Source organism: Episyrphus balteatus, chromosome 3 (assembly GCF_945859705.1).
Source record: "Episyrphus balteatus chromosome 3, idEpiBalt1.1, whole genome shotgun sequence".
Taxonomy (NCBI): domain Eukaryota; kingdom Metazoa; phylum Arthropoda; class Insecta; order Diptera; family Syrphidae; genus Episyrphus; species Episyrphus balteatus.
Genome location: NC_079136.1, coordinates 9,366,552 through 9,393,211, shown reverse-complemented (window position 1 = coordinate 9,393,211; position 26,660 = coordinate 9,366,552). Strand labels below are relative to the sequence as shown.

General features: G+C 30.3%; 2 protein-coding genes across 4 annotated transcripts in view; one reads left to right on the top strand and one right to left on the bottom strand.

Moving 5' to 3' along the window:
* Window positions 1-259: 259 nt before the first annotated feature.
* On the bottom strand, window positions 260-910 carry LOC129913411 (uncharacterized protein DDB_G0286175-like). Its single transcript, XM_055992048.1, has one exon. The coding sequence runs from the start codon at window positions 908-910 to the stop codon at window positions 260-262; it is 651 nt and encodes a 216-aa protein (XP_055848023.1).
* A 13,595-nt stretch (window positions 911-14,505) lies between these two features.
* Window positions 14,506-26,660, top strand: part of LOC129913325 (protein serrate) — a 120,031-nt gene continuing 107,876 nt past the window's right edge. For 2 of the 3 annotated variants that reach the window (XM_055991934.1, XM_055991933.1), the window contains exon 1: window positions 14,506-15,648. In XM_055991934.1, the coding sequence (XP_055847909.1) occupies window positions 15,532-15,648 (117 nt within the window). In that variant the 5' untranslated portion in view covers window positions 14,506-15,531. Of the gene's footprint in view, window positions 15,649-18,281; window positions 18,344-26,660 lie in introns of those variants that run through there. The other variant, XM_055991935.1, reaches the window with a different exon arrangement.

Below are 26,660 nucleotides of genomic sequence, written 5' to 3'. Positions count from 1 at the left end.
CGTTTGAACTATAGGTAAGAGCGAATGTTGAATTGATTTCCGTATGAAAATCGCAACCCCACCACCCATTTGATCAATCCTATCCATTCGGTAGCATTTGAAAATAGATGATGGAAGTTTGATTTCAGAACTAAGCCAAGTTTCAGTTATTAAAGCAACATCAACATCGTTGCTATTCAAAAAATTTAAAAATTCAAAAAATTTATTGCGTATGCCTTTAGCATTCCAAGTAATTATCTTAATATGTGTATCTGCCATTTTACTTAACATTAGGATTTGAGTACAAAAACTTAGTAGCTAAACGTGCGATCGCATTAAATTGATCTAATTTTGTTTTACAAACAGATAAACTTGTAATCATCTCCATACAGAGCGAGTTGAGTTCTTCCATGGAAAATAGTGTAGAGTTGCCAACGCCCACATTGTTGTTGTTGTTAGCTACATTGCTAGTGGTGGTTGCATTGTTGTTGTTGGGTACAACATGAGTGCTATCATCCCATACATTATTTGTCAAACCCGAATTTGGTATGTGGGAGTTTGAATTCGGTAAGCTTTTATTTGATGCAATGACCTGTCGCCTACGTGGCAGTGGAAGCGAAGGAAAAACATTCATCGAACCATAAGAAACCGGTTTTTGCACAGAATTCAAAGAAGGAGGAGGCTGTGCTTGTAATGAAGGGAGATGGAGCATTTGTTGGTGATGCTGAGTTGGTCTTCTTCCAGCTGATTTTTCTCTAATTTGTAGGTATCTAGTTCTACTAATACACGTTGTGTCGGTAGACTTATGATTTCCATTGCAGTTTGCGCATTTAGAGACAGTAGCATTATCGCATTCAGAGGTATTGTGTGGGCCGGCGCAGTTAGCACAAAAAGTTTTAATGTGACAATTTCTTTGTCCATGCCCAAACATTTGGCAATTGTGACATTGAGTCAGCTTACCTTTAATTTTGCGTTGAAAGCTCCAACTCACTTGGGTGTGCAAAACAGATCGAAAGTTTTTTCTTAGATCAACTAATTTGATGGAAGCATTAACCAGAGACACAATATAGAACGTATCACTGTATTGATCGTATTTTTTATTTATTTTCTTAAGTTCAATGCACTGTAGGCCAAGTGAAGTGAGTTCATTTTTAAGAACATTTATATCCATATCTTCTAAACCATATAAGACAACTTTAAATGCACTTGTACCTTTGAAGTCATGAGAAAAATATTGACAGTTTTCTTCTTTAAGTTTATTAATTATGATATTGAAGGAATCAAGAGAGTTGCACACAATTTTAATGCCGATTGAAAGTTTCTTAATTGAATAGTCGGACACTTTTAATGATTTCATAAGGGAATGCACATATTCTGCTGACTTTTGCAGCACTTTGATAGGAGGCACATACACTTTTTTAATTATAGGTGTATCTGAGTCATCCATATCTGAATTGTCAGTATCTGGGTGACATTGTAAAGGAGCAAATTTATTATGAAATAAATGTTTGGGAAACATTGTGGAGCACAGTTTTTTATCCGAGGACAAGTTAATGTCCCCGGGTACCGGCGATCTATTACGTTTGGTAATGGTGAACTTTGGAACTAGCGACAGAGATGAAAAACGTCATGCGCAGTTGAAAGCTCGGGTTATACTCCAATATATCCAAATATTTTAGTGTATTTAGACTTTTGTGCTACTTGAGATTGGTCACCAAAATTATACTTTTTTTTTTAACGAAAGAACTAAAATTTAATTTTCTGAGGGTTTTAAAGGTGCTGAACTTGAATTCGAAGTCAGAAATATTCTATTGGCATCCGTTTTCGAAATATCACCGTCATAAAATGCAAAAAAAAAACGTTATTTTGACTGTCTTTGAGGTTTTTCTAATACGTTTGGTTGGGTACTGCTTAATACAGAAATTGTTCTCCTTTTTGGGTACTTTGTAACTGAAAATTACCACACATCAGTGGCGTACGTTGAGCCGCCGGGGCCCCGGGGCAAGACTAAAAAAGTGCGTATACGCCATACATTTTTTTGTATGACTTATTTATTTTTAGGTTTATTTTAATGTTTTAATATGTTCGTAATCACTTTGCTATACCTACTTATAATTTCTATCATAAAAGTAGTAAATACTTGTACTAGGGGCCCCCAAAATTAAATATTTAGAGACCCCTAAAACAAAATTTTTTTAGCTTAGAATTGATAGTTCTTGGGGCCTTTTTTCTGAAGTAATATGTACACATTTGATTTTCCATCATCAAACATAGTTTATTTCTTTTTTGGCCACTGAAAAATTATTTTTGAGGCCTACAAATTAAGTGCTTAGAGGCCCCTAAAATATAATATAATTTTTTTGGAGCCAAGAATTAATAGGTATTTGTGCCTCTGTTCTGAAGTAATATTCGGAATGCCACCAATAACGTAATGTTTTTATTTTGGGCCCTGATGTATTTATGTTGGGGCCCCTGAATTGGTATTTAATTTTACATTTGATTGTTTTGAACCTCTGAAGTAATAGCTTTTGAGGATCTTCAAATAATATTTATCATGCCCTCAGAAAATTTGATGAATATTTTTGGGCTCCCAAATTAATATTTGATTGCCTCTGAACTAACGGTGTTCCTGAAAAATTATTTTTTGGGACCCTTCATATAATATTTCTGGAGCCCCGAAGTCATATTTTTTGGGGCTCCTAAAGTAATATTCAGTAATCCATCAACAAATGTAATTTAATTTAAAAAACAATTTTTTTAATTTAATTATTTTTGACGCCCTGAAGTAAAGGCTTTTGGAGCCCCTTGCCTGAAGTTGTTTTTTGCTTTTTTGGGGCCCCTAATTTATTATTTTGTGGTTGCAAAGATTTTTCAAGTAATATTTTTTGGGGCCCTAAGATAAAATTATAATTTTTTTATAAAAGCAATTTATTTTTTGGGGCCCCTGGGGTAACCTTTTTATTAAATCAATATATGTATATTGTGGCTACCAATGCATTATACATTACACTGAATGTCATAATTTGTCTCCCTTGTATCCGAAGTGATTCAAATACATTTTAATTTACTTCGTAACTCAATTTATGCTAACAGTTTCCTTCTCTGCATTATCTCCAGTGGGGCCTGGGGTCGGTCGGGGGCCCCGGGGCACCGCCCCGCTTGACCCAAGGGAGTGTACGCCCCTGCCACACATTAAAGCTTAACCTCAAAAACGGTCAAAATAGTTTTTTTTTTTTACATTTTATAACTGTGATATTTCAAAGACGGATGCCAATAGAATATTTCTGACTTCAAAGACAGAAAGACATTTGTTTTCTTTTTTTTTTGTATTTTACACAAAAATTAGAGGAGAATAAATTTATCGTGGTAAAGTATTAACAACCAAATGAAAATAGGCGAAAGGATCAATACTATGTAAAATTAACTCAGATGGTAAGTACCTAGTTACATGGATCAATTTTATTTCTGTGTGGGATATTGTTCTTAAGAAATGCCATTTTAAAAATAATTTTTTAAAAGGTGTAAAACAGCAAATAGTTGAAGATCCTTCATTTATTTGATTTTTAACTAACTTAATGGTTATTCCTCTGTATATAAACCAAATTTGAATTGAATGCGAAATCCACGATTTTTCACTTAAAAAATTGCAATAGAGTTACCGAAGCAGCTTCAATAGATTTCCTAACGTCACACCCGTTAAGAGATTGTGATGTTGAAAAACAGCTTAACAAAAAGTAATTTTTAAAATATGTTAATTACTAAATACATTAGCTACTATAAATATAGGTAGGTACCCTTTTAAGTTAATAACGAAGAAAAAATAACAAAAATAATAAAAAATTATTAAAATTATTTTTATTTTAAGTAATTCTGTCACACCCATTACAATGGAAATACCCTACGGCAAAGACTGAATCCTTTTAATGTATTCTCTTTTCTTTTTTTTCTTTTATTGAGTTATTTTTTGAAATAAAAAAAAAAAACCGAAGATAAGAATGGGGTTTAACTTTTGTTTTAGGTTATTATAGAGTGAACCTATTATATTTATTATTGAACATTATGTAACTGAGTATCTCAACAAAATTATAAGTGTAAAAAGGAGACAAGTTCTTTTATATTGAAATTATGATGGCACAAAAAGCATTGAGGTATTTTTAGTACAGGTAAAATAGTACATAAAATTAAGAAATAAAAAAAAATGTTAAACTCATGAAACTTGGCAAAAAGTTTGCTTTTGGGATAAGAACCAAGTACAAAAAATGTCTATAAAAAAAAAGTTGGGTTTTTTTTCGCGGACAAGAGGGAGGGGGTGAAGGTAAAAATATGCTGAAAAAAATTGTTTGTCGAACATCATCATTTCATCATATATGACACATTTTTTCAAGGTATTTTTTGATGCTGAATCTAATGACATAAAAATAAAATCAATACGATTGCTCTAAGAAAAGATTCGCGTAAAACGTGTAAGAAATTATCTACAAATGTTTAATTTTTCATCAAAACCATAAATAAAATGAATCATTGGATTTTTTAGACCAATTGCAGATTTTACTGTCTCTTCGAAAAAAACACCCTTTCACCAAAATTTTTTTTATGAAAACTCTTTATTCTTGCTTTCTATCCCAAAATCAATGTTTTTACCAAAGAGAAAGAGGAAAGAGAACATATTTAATGAATTTTGTAAGGGTATACCATTTATACCATTGATTTTATCGGACTTATCGCGGATTTTTTCCCTATTTCCAAAAAAAAACACCCTTTAACCTAAAATATTTGTATAGACTGTTCGGGTTCTTGGTTTCTGTTATAAATGAAACATTTTTACCAATTTTCATGGGAATAACAATTTTTTCCTAGTTTTCGTGGTACCTACTTGTTCCGAATTTCATCATTTCTTGAAAAAAAAAACACCCTTTCACTCAAGATAATTTTGTACACTTTATAGATTCTTAATTTTTATACCAACCAAAACATTTACACCAAGTTTTAACAATTAATAAAATTTAAGTCAGCTGTTATGATACCTTTCTCACACACAACTTAACTCATCAAAAAAACACCCTATCACCAAAAATAATTTTAATAACTTTATGAATCCTTTGTCTAAAACCTTCATCCCGAATTTTATCAGTGTAGCATGTTTTTCACATGGGTTTCGGTTATATTTTACTTGAAGTCAAAAAACAAGCACCCTTGTTTTTAATCGGCAATAACTTTTCTTAGAGCAATCGTATTGACTTTATTTTTATGTCATTAGGTTCAGCATCAAAAAATACCTTGAAAAAATGTGTCATATGATGATATTCGACAAACAATTTTTTTCAGTATATTTTTCCGCGAAAAAACACCCTTCCACATAACTTTTTTTTATAGACTTTTTTTTGTACTTGGTTCTTATCCCAAAAGCAAACTTTTAGCTAAGTTTCATGAGTGTAACAATTTTTGTTTTTTAAATGCCTATTTTACCTGTACTATATGTATATGTAGTGTACCATGTTCTCAGATTTGGTTTAAATTTAATTTTTACCAATTAAATTTTGATTGTTTGATTGGCAACTTTTCTTTAATAACAATCAAATTTTAATTGATAAAATTTAAATTTTTCTACATACCTACAAGGTAGGTGTAAAAGTGCGATAACGGGAAGTCCTCCTTAATTTTGATGATCTGTCATTGGGTCAGTTAGTTACGGTTTTTGCGATTTTAGAAGCTTGTGTTTGACTAGCTCAAAAGTATAGAAAGTTAGAAGGGGATCGAAAATGCCTTTCCTTCAGAGTTAAGTGTCAACATCGCTTGAGAACTTGGCTAGTGCCCCTTGATCTTCTTACTGCTGAAATAAGAACTGGTTGTTGAAAATCGAAGCACATCACCTTGTACCTACTGCTGCGTAAATCTATTATAGAACTTTCAGAACCTTAATCATTTTACATCACATCGATAATAAGAAATTTTTTCATTAAATAATAGAGAAGTATAAGATGAATTTATACAATATATTAATTTTACTTCTAAATGAATATTCACAAAATGTCTGTTCATTCTGAACTGATTAGTTTATGTTTACGCAAAAGAATATAGCAAATATCAACCCCCGAACAGGGTATAATAGTTCGAGGAGAAAATTATAGAAATTTTGTCTGGTTGGGGTAGGTTTTCATTTCTCAAAACTATAGAATAAACTCTCAATATGAATTTCATCTCTCCCTCCTCAAATACAACACTACATACATTCCACATTTGATTTTTAATTTTTGTTTTTTTTTTTAAGATACTTTAGGGGATGATGGTTGTATATCATCCACGAATAACTATAAGGCTATAAAATGTATCAAAATAAAAAAGGGGAAGGAAGGTATAATTGCACTTGAGGAGAGACTTTTCAAACAATAAAATACTTCTGAGAGATTTTTCAGAAACAAAAAAGAGTGGAACGTATGTAAGTAAAAATTTATTTAATCATTCGGGTCTTGCACACGATCGCACTGACAACATTAAATTATTATTAACTTTTCAAATGTTTACATAATTCAATTTGAAGTAGCAGCCATTTTGACTAACTTAATTTCTTTTAACTATTTTAGGTAGATGCTCTTTAACTTCAAGCTTTACTTCGAAAACCGCTGATTGATTTTTTTTTTAAACTCTTCCTGATGTTTTTGATCTAAGACATAACGAAAGTTTTATTCAAAAGCATAATATTACCATCGAATGATATTTATCGAACTCTTGGAATGCAGGCAAAATCTCTTAGACCAGAGAACTACAACGGTTTTTTAAATTTATGTCAAAAATGAACATTGTCTAATCGTCCTCATACAATAATTTAAAATAGAGCAACACCCAATGACAACTTAATTGCTAAATATTTAAAATATTCAAAAATAATTATACACAAAAACAAAAAACACGAATCAGTTTCTCATCAATCTGATTCGGCAATTCCGGAAGTTATGGTAAAGTCCAAAAAGGGCGGCAACCAACGTTTATTCTTTTGTCAAAACATTTATGAGACCACCAACCCATGAGGCTACTATTAACATAGATTTATGTGACATTCATACAAGTGACCCACAGTCGACTTACAACCATCTTCTTCTTCTTCTTCAGCATCTTCACCGTTAAAATGTTAAACAACCAAAAATGTTAAACTGCCCCAAAGAACCACAAAGACATAAAATAAACAACAATACAACACAATAAAAGTCTATGAATATAAAGGAACTATAATAAGTTTGGACCAAGCCTTTACCGAAATTAGTTGGTTAGAAGCACAGTATGAGTCGCACTTAAGGACAGCCGTGGGGGGTGTTTACATTTATTGTTTATGGCTTTTTACTCTCTGTCATTGTGCGCGCAATCAGGTGTAATGTGGTCTCTTTGATCTGCAAGATGGAATTCATGAACATGACATAGTGACATTTGGTGCATTTTCCCACATATGAGAACGTGAAGAACTAATTTAGTGTCACCCCCGTGACAGATGACGTAATGCGAGCAAATGAGTGGGCGGATGCAAAGTGGTTGTCAGCTACTTCTTGTCTGTCGTTTTCGGTCGGTTGTGGTTGTTTTTAATGAAATCTTATGGCGAGTAAATTAATTTGTACGTAGGCCGGTCAGACTGACAGCTTTGGGAATCAAGTGCAAGATCGAGTCCAAATGAACTCAAGTCAATTGCTGTAATTAAATTGTTTTGCCTTGAGGTTTTTTTTTTTTTTTGTTCATTCTCAAGACGGATGGTTAATGATTTGCCTGGGAAACATGAGAATATGTTGATGTAGTCTTAAGTATAGTGCACTGACATGACGGTACCTACTATATTTGTGTATATTATGCTCTTAAGACGAGTAAGAGTTACCGTCTGGTACAAAGAAGACTTTCAGAAGATGCTATTGCTTTAAGTGTTTCTTCGAAGAAACAAAAAAGAAAAAAAAAACTAAAATTCAGTAGTGAACTCAGTATCCTCATTTGTTTTGCATAATTAAAGGTTTGGTGATGATAGATTGTGATATGATTAATGTTTGATTATTTCAGAGTAAAATTAAGTTTTCTTAAAGTGTTTTCTTCTGTAAGGAAGAGTGAATGCATGTAAATGAAGCTATTTACGAAATATTATAATTTAACTAAGTGAAGGTTACAAAGTTACTTACTAACTTCAGAGTTATTTAAATAGATCAATATTTTGCAAATAGTTGAACAACTAAAACCTAATGTTTAATAGTGCACTGAACCAAATCCTTACGTAAATACAACGAAAAAATTCGTTGAGCCAACGAAAATTTAATTAATTTTCAGCCGGTGAAAAATTTAATTGGCTCAACGAAATGGCTTTCATACGTTAATGAAGAATTTCATCAATTAACGAAAACTTTCGTATTTTAATGAAATTCTTTCATAAACATTTTTGATGAAATATTAATGAATTTTTACATCACTTTACGAAACTTTTTCATCAATTAACTTAAAATTTAATTAAACACGGTGATATTTTTCGTTGGTCAATGTATTTTTTCATTAATTTATGCAAGGAACTTTCGTAAGCTAACGAATTTTTTCGTAAATTTTATGAATATTTTAATTAAATTACGAAAAAATATTCGTTAGCTAACGAAACTTTTCGTTGTATTATTTATTCTTTTAGTAGATTATACTTACTTTATTTTCGTAAGCCTACGAATTTTTTCGTTCATTTTTCTTCCCTTAAATTTGGAATTAAAACCTGAAATTCAAAAAAAAAAAAAAAAAATGGAGCGGAGCGAAAATTTTTTTCTAATTAAAAACAAAAACATTTGTTATTTTGAACTTGAATTTTTGGATTTTTAATCATGAAATAAAAATATTAAATTATGTAAATACACAGAAAAATTTCAATAATACATTATATGTATCTTCTTCTTCACAGAATTCCTTTTTTGTTCTTTGGGTCGGGATTAAGTACCCATCCATAAGGAACATTAGGATGATATCTTTGGAATCTGAAAGGAAACAGAAAAAGAAAAACAAAACAAAAAATTTAGAATATTTACAATAACAAAAATATTTTTTTTATATAATTATATGGGAATCAATTAAATCGAATTTTACTTACTTTCCAATAACTCATTGGTCATCCACTCTTCCAAGACTTAAATTTGGTATTTTGGTAATGGTGATATATTGCTCGTGGTGGGACTTTGAACAGATTTTGAAGAATGTCTGTTTTTGAAGTTCAATAACTGGCCTTTTTCTATATAAATTCCGATTCTCTCCATTTTTTCAGCATACATTCGATGTTATCTCCGTTGGGGATAGTGTTGAAGTATCTACGGGTGAAAATGTACCTTTTCCATAATTTTGTAAACGTTGACACACCTTTTGTTCCCTTTGAAAAGATGAATCATAATCAAAATTATAGCGAGCTAGTTTATAGTTATAATTATTGTAAATAATTATCAATCTTGCCTTTACTACTTTATTTTGAACTTTTTCACTTCACTGCGCACTTGCGGGGTTGAATATGAATGCACACAAGAAACGGAAATAAAGTGTGCTCTGTATGCATTTTTTCGTTAGTCTGCCTTTTTTTAGTAAAACAACGATTTTTTTTTGTTAACTGATGTATTCTTTCATAAGCCGATGTAAAATTTCATTAGTCTATGAAGAATTTCATAAGCCAATAATTTATTTTCATAGATCGATGAAGATTTTCGTTAGTTAATGTTGAATATCATAAGTTGATGAAATTTTTCGTTACTTAATTAAAATTTTGATAAAGTAAGGAAAAAATTCTTATTTTTATTCTTTAAAATAAGTATGAAATTTTTCGTTAAGTAATGAATCATTCATTAAATTGGATTTTTTGGCACCAAAAAGGGAGAAAAAGTGTATGAAACGTTTTCATTAATTGATGAAGATTTTTCATATTACGAAAAATTACATATTTTCGTTGAGCCAACGAAAGTTTCGTTGGGCCAACGAAAATGTAGTGTATGAAACGATTTTCGTAATTTTACGAAACTTATTATTTTCAGTGTGGCTGCAATATTAAAGTAAGTACGATGTTAATAAGTTAATATGTACAAACAGAGGTAGAATAAGACTCACAAATTTATTCATACTTGTGTTCTACTTTTATGCTTTCTGAAAAATATCCCACCATCCGTTTTGAAAGTATCTACTTCTGAGGTGTAAAGTGCAATTACATTCTTTCCCCTTATTTTTTGGTTTATTTAATGTGTAATGAAATCACTTTGTCATTGAGGCGGTAGCGAGAGAATTTATTTTCTCAAAGAGAGGAGGGAAACGAAATTATTTGTTTGAGCAATGAAAACCTACCCCAATCAAAATTGTGCTCTATAATAATTTTCTCCTTAAAGTATTCTCATAATCAGGGGATGATATTTGTTGTTCTTTTATAGAAGCAAAATGAAACTAGGAAGCACCCTCATTTAGAAGACTATGTGACTAGGTACCTTTTGATAAATTGATCGAAATACTTGCACAGAAGAACTATTTTCACATTAGGTAGTATTTTTTTTTTTTTGGTAAAACTATCTATGTGAAGTAGGATTTTACATGTAGGTACACATACATACATATCTATTAGGACGTTTGTCCTTAATTTCCTAAGCGGAAAAACTATGTATTTCAAAATAATAAAATAAACAAAAATAACCCAATTTTTGCAGATTTTTATTTTGACGCTAGATGGCGCCCCACGAAGGTTAATTTTTTTTTCTCATTTGAAATAGGTATATTTAGATAAAAGCCTTAAAGTAAAAAATGTTTGATGAGGTTTAAAATCACTTGTCTACATTAAACACCTTTTCCTTTGTTATTTTTCTCTGAAAAGCCTTGTTTTGTTGCTTTTAAATTGTAAATTGTTCAGTTCTAACTTCAACTTTGGAAACATTTATACATTTTTGAAAACTGCAATAACACGACAAGTTTTCAAAATAATAAACCAGTGCCACATCATACAAATTTTTTTCAGGGTGTTGCTCTGAAATAAAAGAAAGAAATTGAGTTTTTATAAAACATGGAACTGTTAATTAATTTGCAGCAAAATGGCGTATGAAATGAAAAATATTTTGATTAATTAATTATTTCTTATTATTAGGCAATGTTTTAGTGAAAGAATTGTGAAAGACAAAAATCAATTATGAGCGGAGGAAGCAAAATACTGTTGCAAAGTCGGAATTTTTCGAAATTTCACAAAAACTGCATTAAATCGAAAACCATAAGGTTTAAGGTTCGCCCTAAAGTTCGCCTGTCAGCATATTTCGTTTGATCCATTACTTTTGGGACACCCTGTATAAACAAAAAATAAAAAAGAAAGTACAAAAAATGTTCACTGTAACGTATACGTAATTTTTTAAGCATTTTTATAAAAAAAACTTTTTTTTAAATGTATTTTCAGCATGAAAATTTGCCTAGAAATTTATTTATATTATTTATTTAGTTATTTATTTATAACTTAGGCATATGCTACAATTAAACATTTAATAAAAACTACGATTTGAAATTTTTTCTTACCTACTAAAATACATTCGTAAAAAAAATTTAAAAAGAAAACAAGAAAAAAAAAGAAGGAAGAGAGGAAAAAAATCTAAATGTGTTAGGTAGAGTCTAGAGTGCCATCACCCTTTGCTTAATTATTTTTTATTTTTTATAGCAATAACCAAAATTTGAAAATTATTACATGAGCTATTGCATTATGAGTAGTAAGACCAACGAAAAATTTAATATCTCTATAAAAAATAATATTTAGTTAAAAAAATGCAGGATTTGTGAGGGTTTTCTCAATTTTTCAAGTAGCCTTAAGCCTAGAGCTATAAAATTAAATAACGGTAACACTGAAAGAGAATGATTATAATGGTTCTTCAATCTATGGAATATGTAAACATGTTTTTGATCAGAAAATTTTCCAATCTAAATACTAGTTTAATAAGACTTTTTGGTAAAACACATTGGTTTGTACGTGCATTTTTTATCTTTTAGTTTTTTTTTTTTACTAAAAAATGGACTTACATTTTTGTACTCTAGGCTCAAAACATTCCTTATACAATGTAATTACTAGTTCAATCATTATTTTTTCGTTTTGGTGTGTAATTAGAAAATATCAACATTTTTCCTCAAGATTTTTGTAGTTTTTCGTGAAAAAAATTTAAAAAAAAAGTTCGGGAACAAAGGGTTAAAGCACCGAAAAAGCTCCATACAGAGGGTATATTTCCTATTCTTACTGAAAACTAATGAGTCAAATGTAAGCAACTATGGATATCAACTTTAAGGGATAAGGTTCAAAATTTTCTTTAATTTGTCATTTTATTTTCTTGATGAAATCTTCCTCTACAGATGGGTTAGCAAAAAATCGTTAAATCTTCCCCAAGACCACATATAGGCACTAGTCTTCCCAAAACCACATTTGGAAGTGGCCCAATTGCAATAAAGTAGAAGTAACGCATTATCAGTAAAATAAATATTAAAAAATTGTAATAATTTTGATCATAAAAAGTAAAACATGTGGAGCCTTTGAGAAGTGAATGTAATTAATAATTCGCTCGTCTCACCTATAAAACATTACCCCCATAGTAATATCTACAAACGAAAACGGTGTATAATATTGGTAACTCATCATTTTAAATAAAAACAAAAACTTAACAAAGCTCTATTTAAAAGCCAAAAAAAAAAAAAAAAAACAGCAAATGCAAAACATATAAGAAGCATTAAATTCATTCATTCAACATCCCAAAAAACACCTTGCATCACCAATCTCTTTCTTTATTCGGTTTCTTCTTTTTTATTCTTTAATCATAAATTTTATAACCTACATTAAAAAACAAAAAACCGGCCATTGTGTTTGAATGCTCATGCTGAAATAAGTGCACTTTAATTTCCCATTAATTTCATATATGAATCGCATTCAGATTAAAAAAGAAAAAAAAAACAAACTATAACCGCCATGTTGATGATTCCGAAAGCCCCGTTTTTTTTGCATTTATTCCGCTCCAAAGGACCTTCAACCCAATATAATAATCTTCCCTACATCATCATAATATATTTGTATGAAAAAAAAAATGGAAGAAACAAAAAAAAAAAACGTTTAACCATTCATATTTTAAACTCACTCTCATTTGGGCCACATAACGCTTAAACATAAAAAAAAAAACGAACTTCATATATCTGCATCCTTATAACAACTTAACAGTCGACTTCCGTTCTTTGTCTTCTACCCTAGGGCTATTTACGTTTCTTATAACGTTTTACTGTTGGCCATTTTGCCCGATTTCCATTTCACACTCTGCTCGCACTAATCCAATCTACCACCACCACACAATCATCATCATCGCAGAGAATCATCAAGAATATTTTATACCTGATTTCACATGATCCACATCCAAATCTCAGTGGGGTCGGTGGGGAAGAGAGAGAGAGAGGAGAAACTCTCATCTCACATCTCCTCTCATGGGTTGGGGATAAACTACTTAATCGCACCGATCATCGATCGCGCGCACTTAATTCGATTTTGGCGGTGCCAACAGCAAACCGCGGTGGCGGCATCCATGTTTCTATCTCCAACCGCAAATCCGTGTGGTAAAACTCACTTGTAGTTGCAGTTTTATCCGATTTTAAATTCTGATTCCGATTCCCCTGTGGCTGCTGCATACTGGCTTCTGCTTCCAACTCTGTTGGCATCTGGCAAAACCACTAAACTAAACAAAAACAAAAAACATGCAAAGTGGTTGAAGATGAAAATTTATATACGACCGCTAGAGTCGGACATAAAACGATGCAATGCGACGAATCTAGCTGTAAAAAAAAAAAAAACAAAACCACCACCATCTTACCATCCACATACGATCCACACACAATCGACAGGCAGACAGAGAGTAAATCGACTCTCTAATTGGTTTTATTAAACCTGTCAGCCAATCAGACAATTGCTTCTTCCCCTTCGGAGACTTGGGAGAGAGAGTTGCCAGAGAGCAAACCACCACAAGAAACTCTCGATTTGACCTCAGGCAAAATGCTGGCCATAGCAAATGACGCTCCGCCCAGAGCCCGGAGGTAATTGCCGCGGGTCCAAGCGCCGCAGTTCAGCGTCGCCCTTTGTGAAGTTGTGGTCGTTTCGTCGCGTTCAGTTGAATGAAGAAAGAAAAATAAATTTTTATATATTTTTATTATACCCATCCACATAACGACTGCTATTCTACTATCGTGCGGTACATTTTTGTTTGTGTTGTTTATTCTGTTTCCTTTTGTATTGTGCCTCCTTCATATATCCATCCACTTGTGGCGTTGTGGGTTCATGTCTGCACTTTTGTACTATTTTTTCTCGTTTGTGTTGTTGTCGTGTGTAAATTGGCCAAACACTATCAGGCCCCCCCGATCGTTTGTTCGGTTGCTTCTGCATCTCGTCGACGAGAACCGAAACGAAGACGGTAATTGATGTCCTGAAGGGATAATAAATTCTCGAATTGCTCCTCTGGGAGACGAAAACAAGGATTAACTACTTTTCTTCAGTTTTTTGTTTTTTTTTGTGAGAGATGCAAGATTAAAAAAAGAAAACAAAAAGGAAGTAAATATTGTGCCCTGCGGAATACCGTTTTTTTCGAGTATATCGTGTTTTATTGTATGTTGTCTGGTGTTTTTTGTTGTTGTTGTTTCGACTTCCGTATCCGGTTATCATATAAATGTCTCCCTCCATCATAATGCAACACATGATTTGAAGCAACACAAAAAAATTATTTATCTTGCTTTATACAGTTAGATTGTGAGTGAGAGCAAATTGGTGTTAATTGAATTGCATTTGTGCACGCATTATAACGGCAAAACTACACGCGCAAACGCAAATATACACAGTTTTTATTTGCGAAACAAATTAAGCCCAGGAAAAGAGCAAGAAAAAGGGCGCCCTTATTCCTAATTGTTTATTAATTAGTGTCATCTCGGGGGTTTAACGCTTTTGGCGATAAACAAATATACTTCTAACAAGAGTGGATATATAATATTATTTATTTATTTATTCCGTCCCGTTATAATTTGTGTGTTTGTGTGTGTTAGAAGAAAGATATAGCCTGATCTTATTGTTGTTGTTGTTGGTGTTAAATAACATAAAGTGGGTGACTAATTATTACAGTTTTATATAATTTGCTACTGGGACGACGTCTAGCGGTGTATGAGTGCAACATCATCATCACCCATCTATCCGCAGCAGCCATATGTACATTGTTCTGCATGGGCAATGATAAGCGCCCCCGGAGTAGTAGTATAATGTGCAACAACATCAAACAGTGGCTGACTTGTTGCAAGTAGAAAATAAAAGAAAAAATATATCTACTTTGCGTATATAACACCCCCCTCGTGCGTTTTATCGGGCGTCTATATTTTCATCGTTCGTATAGTTGTCGTCGACAAATTGGATTACAGATTGCTGCTTCAGCTAGTATTGGACTTATAGTGTGGCTGTGATCGAGCATCCTATAAGAAAAAAATAAACAACATTTATAGAAATAGCATATATCTAGCTTCTCTCTTAAGCTAGTGTATCTCTATCTTTTTCTATATAAAATTTAAATGTTAAAAATGTTTACAAAACATTTCAGGAGAAAATTATTATCGCATAGCAATGATATGCACCATCATACACTTGTTGTTGTTGTTGCGTACATTGTTGTATTTTTAATTAATAAGGTTTGTATTTTTTTTTTTAATTTTTTGTATTTTATTTTTAAATTTTTTTTATCAATCGCATTTATTAGATATTTACAAAAATATGTACATGTTTGTAGAAAGTCTAATATGTGTGAATTGTGTAGAGGAAAGCCTGATTAAGAACTGGAATTGCGCATATTTTAAGAATGCGTTATTGTGGATTATGTTGTTTTTATGTTTTCCAGGGTAAATGTAGTAGAAATGAGGTTGCATCCATTGACATTTTAGATAAAGAGTATCTTCCTATGTTTGAAAAATCTATGAGGCATTTTATATATTCAATCAAAATATATTTTTAAACAAACTGTGGATTGTTATAGCTGGTTTGAGAAGGGTGAATGTTTACGTTTGAGGCCTTACATGAAATATACTGATGAATTAAATTGGTGAAGGTACCTCAAGGATGAGTGTTAGGACCTCCATTTTTTTTTTTTAATATGAGTACCTAAATTTATTTCAACTTCAAATGTCAAGTTATTGCCTTCAAGATTTATCTCAACCTGCACACGTTACATTAATATGAATATTAACCTTACTAACTCCACAGTTAAGTTCAATTTAGATAGGTACTTGTAACGGACAAATAATAAATCTATTGAAACCCTAATTATAATCAAACAAAGGAGACTGGGCATTTTGGACGTTGAGCGGCCATTAATAAAATTGGTATCAAATAAAAGGACTATAACTTAGGAAAAACTTTTACTATAGACGTTTCGCAGTATTGCGTTAAGAATGTAAGAAAATCTAGTATTAGTATCGTTAATGCATTATTCAATGTATGAACGACAAATTGGTTTATATTTTTATTTGGAACATAAAATATGATGCTCTCTCATTTTCCCTGAATCTGAAGTCATTACTCTTGAAAATCCGACCAATAGAACTCATAATATAAGATTTTTAAGACAACCACTTCAAGGTTTTGTTCGAAAGTTTTCTAACAATTCAAACTAACAAAAAATTCAATAACAAAACTCTCAAAATAGTCTTGAAACTGTTGTTTTAAAATGCTTATAGTTTGGGTTCTAGTGGTTGGATATTCAAGATAAAGGCCTTCAGATTTAGGGAAAATGAGAGAGTATCGTATTTTGCACTTAAAATACCTACACACATAAGATACAACTTTGAGACAATCTGCATAAAGTGTTATATGCAAAAATGCATTTTATCCGTTTTTGGAGTATAGGTACGTCACAAGGATAAAACTTCTCCACAATATATGTAAACCTTAATTACATTGAAAAATAACAAATTCATTACTGGCTGCGTAATCTCCACATTCCATACAAACTTTCCCATTCTCCTTTCTTCTGATAAAATAATATGCGTTATTCGGTACATTCTAAATCACAAAACTTTTTTTAAGGCTAGGGTGGAAAACTATCTTCATAATGGAAATACTTATTAAAATGAACAGTTTTTTTGTCATGAATGATCAAACTTTTTTTCTAAAAACGATGACGTATGTATTCCTAATTATCGAAATAAGACCAAACGTATTTCTCTAGCATATTTTTGGATTTTATCTGTTAGCCCGTAGTTAAAAGCTTTAAGTCAAAGTTTTGAATATTTTGTTAAAGACCTTCTTTTTCTAACCACATTAATTACTGCAAATAAACAGCACTTTTGATTTTATAACTTAGGAGCAAAAAAATGGAATCAAACTTTGCGTTCTGTAAAAACGATAATTGGTCAGGATATAATTGACATACATGAATGTCAATTGCACCATTAAAAAGCTTGAAACAAAAGCTTTAAAATAATGCTAGGAACATAAAAAACCGTTCACTTTATCAAGATCCAACAGGCATAAATGAAGTATGTAAGGAAAAAAAGACTGAAATTAAAACAGAGAGTATCTGTAAAACTCAACATTAAAAAAAAAATGAAGTGCAATTTATTGACAGACAACGTCAATAGTAATGTTAGGAAAAAAAGACTGAAATTGAAGCAGCGAGTATCAAGAAAATTTAACATTTATAAAAAAAAGAAGTTCAGTTTATTGACAGATAGCGATGATACTATTGTATGCATTTTTATGTTTTTACCAACAATTCAAAGTAAAAAATTCAAGCTTTTAAATGAGACCATGAGACTTGAAGAAACATTATTTTATCCACCGCAATTTTAGTTTTTAATATAAATAATTTATTTGATTCCGTTTTTTTGCTCCTAAGTGTATATTTCTGAAGCATTAAGAATTTAACATTATTTTTGTCTAATACCTCAAACTATATAACTTTTTGAAATCTGTTACATGAAAGTTAAAGTGGTCATATTATAAAATAAATCCTATTTAAACACTCCATAAAACAAAAAACATCTTATAAACTTTTAGTTTTTTTGTTTGTTTTCCCTTTATCAGTCAAAAAATATTTCTTTCAAATTATTATTATTATTGATTTGAGTTCTTTGAGAAAAATACAAAAGAGTCTGCTGTTTACTTTCAGTGAAAAGTTAAAAAAAATTGGTCATACAAGTTAAAAGGATATCAGTTAAATGGTACAAAACCTTTCTTTACATGTTTTTGATAAAATAACATTATTTTCAAAATTCTATCTCAATTTTATCTCATCAGAAATTTCAAAGGAAAAAGCCTGAATTTTGAAATATGTACAAAATCAATCAAATACAACTATTGAACATGTTGGAGTAATTCAAGATTATTAATGTAAGTAAATGTTTACATATTTTTCGATTAGCTTATTTCAGTCAAATAGCGAGAAACATAAATTTTAATGGTACATATATAAATTTATTTTTTTTTTATAAATAAAGTTTCAATGGCAACTTATTATGTGTAATCTCTCCAATTTACTGCACAAAACGTTTAATTACGCGATAATCTTAAACTCTTTTGAATATCATAAAAACTTACCTAAACAAATGCTTATTTCGTGTTTACACAAATCCCCAACTACAAGAAAGAAAAAAAAAAATTACAGTTTGTTCTGATCTTCTATTAACTACCCTTAATAAGGTGCGTTTAGGCTCAAAAAATGTACAACCCCTGTTAATTTCACAAAAACCTGCAAAATCTTTATCTTTTTAATTTACTCTAGGGCTGCTTAAACCAACGAATTGCCAAAAATTAGTCTGTTTTTTTTATTAGTCTGTTTTTTTTTATTTTTGTTTCTTATTTTAACTCTTTCAAAGTAAGAATTTAAAACTTTGCTTGAAATTCAATGACAAAAAATGTAAAAATATTTTGGGTATAGTATATTCTCACCTACAACATTATGCAAATACAATATAAGGTACTTTCAAGAAAATAAAAATTTTTGTTTTACTTTCATTTGATTTCTCATGTTAGTTAATATCGCTTAGTTCCAGTAAAAAAATCAAATAACCAGATTTTTTTAATGTAATAAATTATATTTGCTAGTAGAATAATTTCCATATTTATCTGCATTAATTATCTCCAGAATTTCTTTTTTTTTTTTTTAATATTCGAAGGAATTGTTTCATGTCTTTTTACCCCGACAAAATTGTTAAATTGCTATAATTCTTCGGTATACTAAACGATGAGAATCAACAAGAACGAATATTTTATTCTTCTCTATTTTCATTGAAATTTATCAACAGCACTATGCGCTGTTCAAGACCTTGAAAGTCAATTAAAATAATTGAATTAAGAGTCCAGTCAGTGGAAATAATTTTTTGCTATTGCATCTGCCACATCAAAAATATTGTAACTTATTAAAGAAAACAACTTAAACTAATTTATTGGGAAATAATTAAAATTGATTGTAATCTCGTTGTAACCTAAATTCCCAATCATTGTCTACATTAATATGGTTCTAATTCAACCAAAATATCGATCTTTTATTTATATATGGCGATCAGTCTTAAGAACTTTAAGTTTACTACTGTCCCGATCAAAGAAAGAATTCCATAAATTCTTTTTTTATTAAAAACAATCTTTCAGTCATCAGATACTGTTTTAAATTTAAGGTGATAATGTGTTAAATATTTATTTTTGACAAAAAGAATGCAGAAACCCCATAGTTGTCATCACTTACAATGTATTATTATAAATTTGAAGCTAGTAGAAGACATTACGAAAAAGGTAACTTGATCTCTCCCAATCTCACTTCACTATATAATCTTCTCAATCATACATTATTATGTTGGCATGTATCTTTTTGTCTTCTCTTGTCGAATTTGTGTAATAAGAGAATCACATTTATGATAATGAAGTATAAATATTCAGATTCTTTTTCTAATTATAGCTGCTTTTACATGTTTTTTTCTTTCATCTTTTGAAAATTCTTCTTTTTCTCATTTTTTTTTTGGGTTCTTCAGTTGAGTGAATTTAGGTCAAACATAAAAATCTGAAATCTTGAATCTTTCAACTCTAGTTTACACACTTAAATTTAACTTAACAAAATGTCAAAAGCTAAGAATTTCGAGGTTAAGTAGGAAATTTTAATTTTTTTGAAAATTTGTAAGAGATTAAGCAATTTGTAGAAAACATGAAAGAAGTTATAAATTTTCTTGTTATTTAAGAACCTTTTGAATAAAGTTTCACAATTCTAGAGGTGTATTAAAAAAACACAACCTATCTTCCTGTGAATCGAACAATTCGAAATTTTACTAATTTTGAATAGTAAAAAAATAAAACAGAAGCCTTTAATTTGTTATAAGCACCACCTATTCTGTCCTCCTTTTATTTGTTATTCATAAACCACCCATTAAAGTTTCAAGTCAAAATTAAAAATCAATCTTTTGGTGATTCTAAATAAAGTTCTCATAATAAATAATTTAAACACACAAATCAAATCTTTATCCAATTTCTATCCCAAAAATTAAAATTAAACAACAGAAAAAGAAAAAATGTTATTTCTATTTTGAACAGAAGTCTCACAATCTGAAATTTATCCACCAATTTTAAACACACTATGAGTTGTGTTGTGTTCTATACTGACCGACAATTAATAGCATCTCATAAACTAATCTTTAGAAGCTAATATAAAACTAATAAATCTTTTTTTTTTATATATATTTATTCAAAGAGTCAAACAGAAACTAAAAAAACAAACCTATCCCATAGCTACTCCAATTGGAGAGATAGAAATAATACAACACAAGACAGACAAGCCACACAGATTAATAACCATACTTGCTCTATCAGAATGAGGCTATATTAAGCGTGGGAACTTAAAACTTGATCAAAACGTTCATGCCTATATTTATTTCGATATCAAAAAATATAGAAGTTGAGTTAAGCATTTTCGGTTGCATTCGGTGTAGCAGTCAAGATTGCACAGTTCAGTTCACTAACCCAAAACAAAAAATAAAAATGTAACTCATTTGATAGGAATTAATACAAAAACGATAAATGTTAATTTATTAAAACAAATCTGTCAACTAAAAGAGTTTTTTTTTACCTTAAAGGCAATAAAGCTATCACTATACCACTTAATAAATTAGTTATTCATTTATGATAGATTATAGGGTGTTGTACACAGCAACAACTAATCGTACACAACCAATAAATTCATAAACATATTATAAGCCGGCATTAATGTTTATTATTAGATATGTAATTTTTTCTTTATAATAAATGAAGTAGGTTTTGTTGTTCGTTGTTCGGATTTGGTTTTTATTGTTCAGATATAGGTCATTATTTAAAATGAGATCATGGAAAGTAAGGACGTTCTCAAAGGTGTCTTTGAATAAAATTGTATTCATGATTGGTTCGCATCAAGTCGAAAACAAAAAAAAAAAAAAAATTGTATGAACATGAAAGAGATCATTTAAGCCTTTTTTCGGTAATAATTAAATTTTTATAATGTCTATAAATGAAATAAGATTTGAACATTAAAAAATAAAACTAAAATTACTTGTTTTAGTAATTATATTTCAATAAATTGACTTTAAAGTCAAAGTGCAGTCCTAATCTTGAAACATTTTAAATGAAAAAGAGGAGAAAAAAAGTTCGTTCTTGTTGATTCTCATCGTTTGGTGTACCTAAGTATAAAATTTTAGTTATGTTACTGGTTGTATCCACTATGTTTAATTTAAAAATAGCGCCCTCCAACCGTAAAAGTCATTATCTTAAAAAAAACATAAATTAGCGCGAAATTATAAAGCCATTAAAAGTCATAAAAAATTGAGTGTGCTCGCTTTCAGAAAAAACATATTGGGGCAAATTCATAGTAATTTTTAAACTCCAGTTTATCTTAAACTGGGGTTTATCCAATTTTGGTGTAGATTCTTCGAAAATTTGGGTTACATGTGAGGCAACACCAAAATTTTATTTTAATGTAATACTTTGATTGCAAACATTTTTAACCCTTTCGGACCCAGCGTTACTCTCATGTAACATATTTTTAAAAATTCGTGAAAGATATTCCATTTAATATTTTTTTAGGTTTCGATGGCTCAATTGAAAGATAATGATGCCTTGTTACTGGATTATTACAAAAATTTAGTCAAATATCATACCTTTAATTTTTTTTTATCGGAAAAGGAACTGAATTTCACATTTTTTCTTTTTTTTTGCAAAATTTTTTTTTTATATATGGTCATAATTTTGAAAAAAAGATATAAAAAAATTTAATCCAGAAAGAAAGAATAAATAAATAAATATAAAAAGTTATTTTCTCAGTTGTCCGACTTTTTTTAGTGGTCAAAGGCAGTGCATGTAACATGAGAGTAACACATTAGTTTTGCTATTTATTATTTTGGAAAATAACATTTTGCTATTCATATTTCCTAGTTGTGATGTTTTCGATACGATAATACTGAAAAAACATTTTTTAATATTGATTTTCATAGCTTGGGTTCGAAAGGGTTAGGTCTAATACAAAATTTAATGAAATTTAAAGGACGTATTCCTCAAATAAAAGTTTCAGTTTATTATAATGATATTTCTTTCTTTTTCTTTTATATTATTCTAAGTATTTTCTTTCTTACTTCTTAAAAAGGAAAAAAAAGGTCTTATTACAAAGGTTGTATTAAAAACTTAAAATAATTCAAATGGGGTAAATAGAGCGAGAACCGTTGGGGAGGGGTCTATAAATCTATAAATAAGTAATAAGTTGAGCTCTACAGTAATGTAATTAAATGTTTATGCTTTGATTATATCTTTTATGTAAAAACGTCCGAATCTTAAGAATTGTTCGCCCTTCTATTTCTCAAGGAGAAACTACTAGCTTCACTCGCCAACACTGGAGTTGTGATAAACAAACACCCCTTTCTGTACTTCTTATTCATAAAAATGTAAATTATTTCAAGTTCCGAACGTAAGGTCTTAACCTCTATTCTAATTGAATAGGTCAATTCAAAAGCGTTATTTTAGTAACAAATCCAAATATTTGGAACAGCTACTCGCAGCTTAATTAAAACTTTACAGCGGTCTGATTTTTTAAACTTAACTGTCATCATTAAATAACGAAGAAAAAAATAACAAAAATAATAAAAAATCATTAAATGTCAATAATCTTAAACCGTTAAACTGTCCAAAAATGTATTACTTTACAATTCAGGATGTTAAAAAATGATTAACCTCAACGGAAATGGCAATAAAATATAAAATCAGATCAAATCAACCGAAAGAAAAAAATTCTGACAATCATCGTCAATCAGTTAAAAAAAAATAACCGAAAACCGATCCTTCCGGATACCAAGTTATCGACCACGACCCAGATTAATCTTGGTCCCCAGTGGATTTCAGATTGTATTTAATTTTTGTGTGTACCTACTTCTTCATCTTTCAAAAATACCCACAAAAATATTATTATTAATATCTAAAGCAAAGAGTAATAAAACTTTTGGACACATTGCTGACGACAGGTTATGATGGCATTTGTCAACGCACCCTGCATACAATGACCCAAAATGTTGCTGTCATCCTTTTTTTTTATTATAAATCGGATTATAAACTGTATATATACGACAAAACAAAATGCATACAAATAAATTTTGTTGTATTTTCTTTTCATTTCTTCTCTCTAAAGTTGTGAACACAATGAGACAAAAAAAATAAAAGAAAACCAGAAAAAAAGGTGACCACACCACTTTATTCTTCGACTCAAAATAAGAAGAAAAAAACTATCTCTTTTGTCCAAACAAAACGTCACCCATCATTATGATGATGATGATCATGGCAAACGAACGAAATCTTGTATATAATCAACCATCAAATCGTCTGACAGTTCGATGTGACATTAGCAGAGGCGGCAAAAATCAAAAAGACGCTATAGCAAATAAATATAAAACATCATTCAGTAGTCTCACCAAAAGCCGTTACCAATAATTTTAAAGTCAATTCTTTCAGATAATTAAGCTTCTTTATTTTTTTATTTTTATATTTATTTGTATTTTTATGAGATTTGCAATTAAATTTAATTTTTTTCGCAGGTTCACATATGAACCAAATATTTTTCCTCTGTCATTTGAATAAAAAACATGTTTCGATCTCGGAATGATTTGAATATTTTATTCCGCCATCATGTTATTTCTTATGTCACATTAGCATCAAATTGCCATTTTAATTCAAATTTGAAAAAAAAAAAACTGTGCATTTTTTTGGAAATGTCAAAAAAATCAATTTTATTATGTCAAACGCAAATCACTAAACATAAATTAACAAATTTTGTTGTTGTTTTTTGTTTGGAAATCTAAATCAATTAACAATAAAAGAGACACCGAGAGAGGGTGTTTGATGTTGTTGGATGAAAAAATTCATTTAAATAAAACAAGCAATGTGGATGTCATAAATTGTGGTATAGTAATGTGACATAGCGGAACGTCTGAAACACTTAGAAAAACGTCAGAATAGGTTTGAATATTTGCTATAAATGTTTTTTTTTTGGTGTTAACAATTTTTGATACTTTAAGCTGACAACACATAAATTCAAATTCATAGATAAATTTAAAAAACAATTTCAATGGGGGTTGAAGTAAGATTAAAATAAAACTTGATCTTTGCTCTCATCTCTATGACCTTCATGGTTATCGATAACTAAGTAAGGTAATGTGATGGGAATTTAAACCATAAAAGTGTATTAAAAACCCATCAAACAGCATTAAGATGAACGTGCGAGTTTCCTGTGAAAATAAGCACTTTATTGTCAATAAAAAAAAAAAACAACTGACAATTCGATGTTAAACGACTCCTTAAACTGCTTGACCCAGATGGTTTGATTTACTCCCCGTTCACACCACCATTTCCATCGGTGTTTAAACCGAAGCCGATATACGTCAAAATCGTATATCGTAACCATCGTCGTCGTGTCGTTAAAAGTCATCGAGAGTTGTATACAAAAACCCAAAAAGGGATGATTTGATGATTAACATATAAATCACACGATCGGCTACAGATGAGAGGAGGTATAGAAAGATTGTACATCTCTCTTCCCATATCTTCATGTGTGTATCGTCTTCTTCTTCATCGTCAGTATCGTCGTCTGGCCGGGTGATTCAGCTGTCTCAGTCAATAATCAGTTCCATAGTTGTATATAGCTGTTGTTGATGTTCATTTTTGTTTCTTCTTTTTTTCGCCTTGACTGTTGTTTTCATCTCATCGTTGACGAAGTCATCGACGTTCGTCGCTTCGTTAATTTCCCGCCGGCAAAAGTTTATTGAAAAGAAAAATAAATACAAAAAAAAAAAAAAATAACACTCATTGTGCCTCTTAATGGGCCAATTACACTAGTAGTGTGCATGACACTCTCTATTCAGTATCCGTATCATGTGTTTGCAAGTAAGTCTTGCGCATGCTTTACGGGATAACTACATTTTATTCTTTTTCATTCATAGAGCCAAGTTCGGATCAAAAATAAAAAAAAATTATAGAATAATAAAAAAAAATAAATAAAAACATTCGCGCAATCACAGGAAGACAGGTTGCCAAGCACTGTAGTCAGGGGTGGACTGGACATTATGTTCACAAGTATTTTTCTCTAATATAAAAGATATCGATATTTACAAACATATCGAATATCAAAAAAATTCAATATTTTGATCAAATGAATACATATATCGATAGTATAATTATCGATTTGTCGATAAAATAACTATCCAAATATCGATTAAATAAGTATCGAAATATCGATTAAATAAGTATCGAAATATCGATAAAATAAGTATCGAAATATCGATAAAATAAGTATCGATTTACCAAAAACATTAATATATCGATTTACTGATAAAGTAAGTATCGATTTATCGATAAAATAAGTATCGATTTATGGATAAAATAAGTATGGATTCATTGATAAAATAAGTATCGGTTTATCGATAAAATAAGTATCGGTTTATCGATATCGATACAAAATATTGAATTATGGAAAATAAAAAATTAAGATAAAAAAAAACAATTTATCAAAATTAAAAATTTCGATTATCTTATTAGAAATTATCGATACCCTTACTAGCGAAAAGTATCGATAAAATAACTACCCTATGTACCAGAAAGTTGGTTGAAACGTATTTTTCAAAATGGCCACTCCTTGTGATGATTTCTTAAGATAGATAAGTTTTTCAGCACAACGTTAATCCTTAAAATGCATTATTTAGTTTCTTTGCGCCCTAGGGCCTTTAAATGTCCCAATCCACCCCTGATTCGAACAGGAAGATGGGGGCTGGAGCCACCACCACACCAGTAGTCGCTTTTCATTGAGATCTCAAGGCAGAGATTGTGAAGAGAAGAATGAGTAAAGTGGTGGCGCGGTTATCAGCACATAAATGGGAATGGAAATGAAATGAAAAGCGAATGACGACTACGACGACAAGATGAACACAAATAAAATTTAAAAAAAAGAAAGAAACGAAAACATTAAAGAATTTACTACTTTTTATGGAAATTTATTTAGTTTTCCTTTTTTGAGGTTGATTTCCGAGAGAGTCAGAGCATCATTTTATATATGACAGTTGGATTGTCATTGAGTGGTTCAGAGCCGGACTACATTTTTGAGGGTCATCATTAGGAGGAAGTTCTTCTGTTTTTTTTCTTTCTTTTTCTTCTTCTTAAAAAATCA

Coding starts and splice junctions, on each gene's coding strand:
- LOC129913411 (XM_055992048.1), bottom strand. CDS start 910: ATGTTTGGGCATGGACAAAGAAATTGTCACATTAAAACTTTTTGTGCT.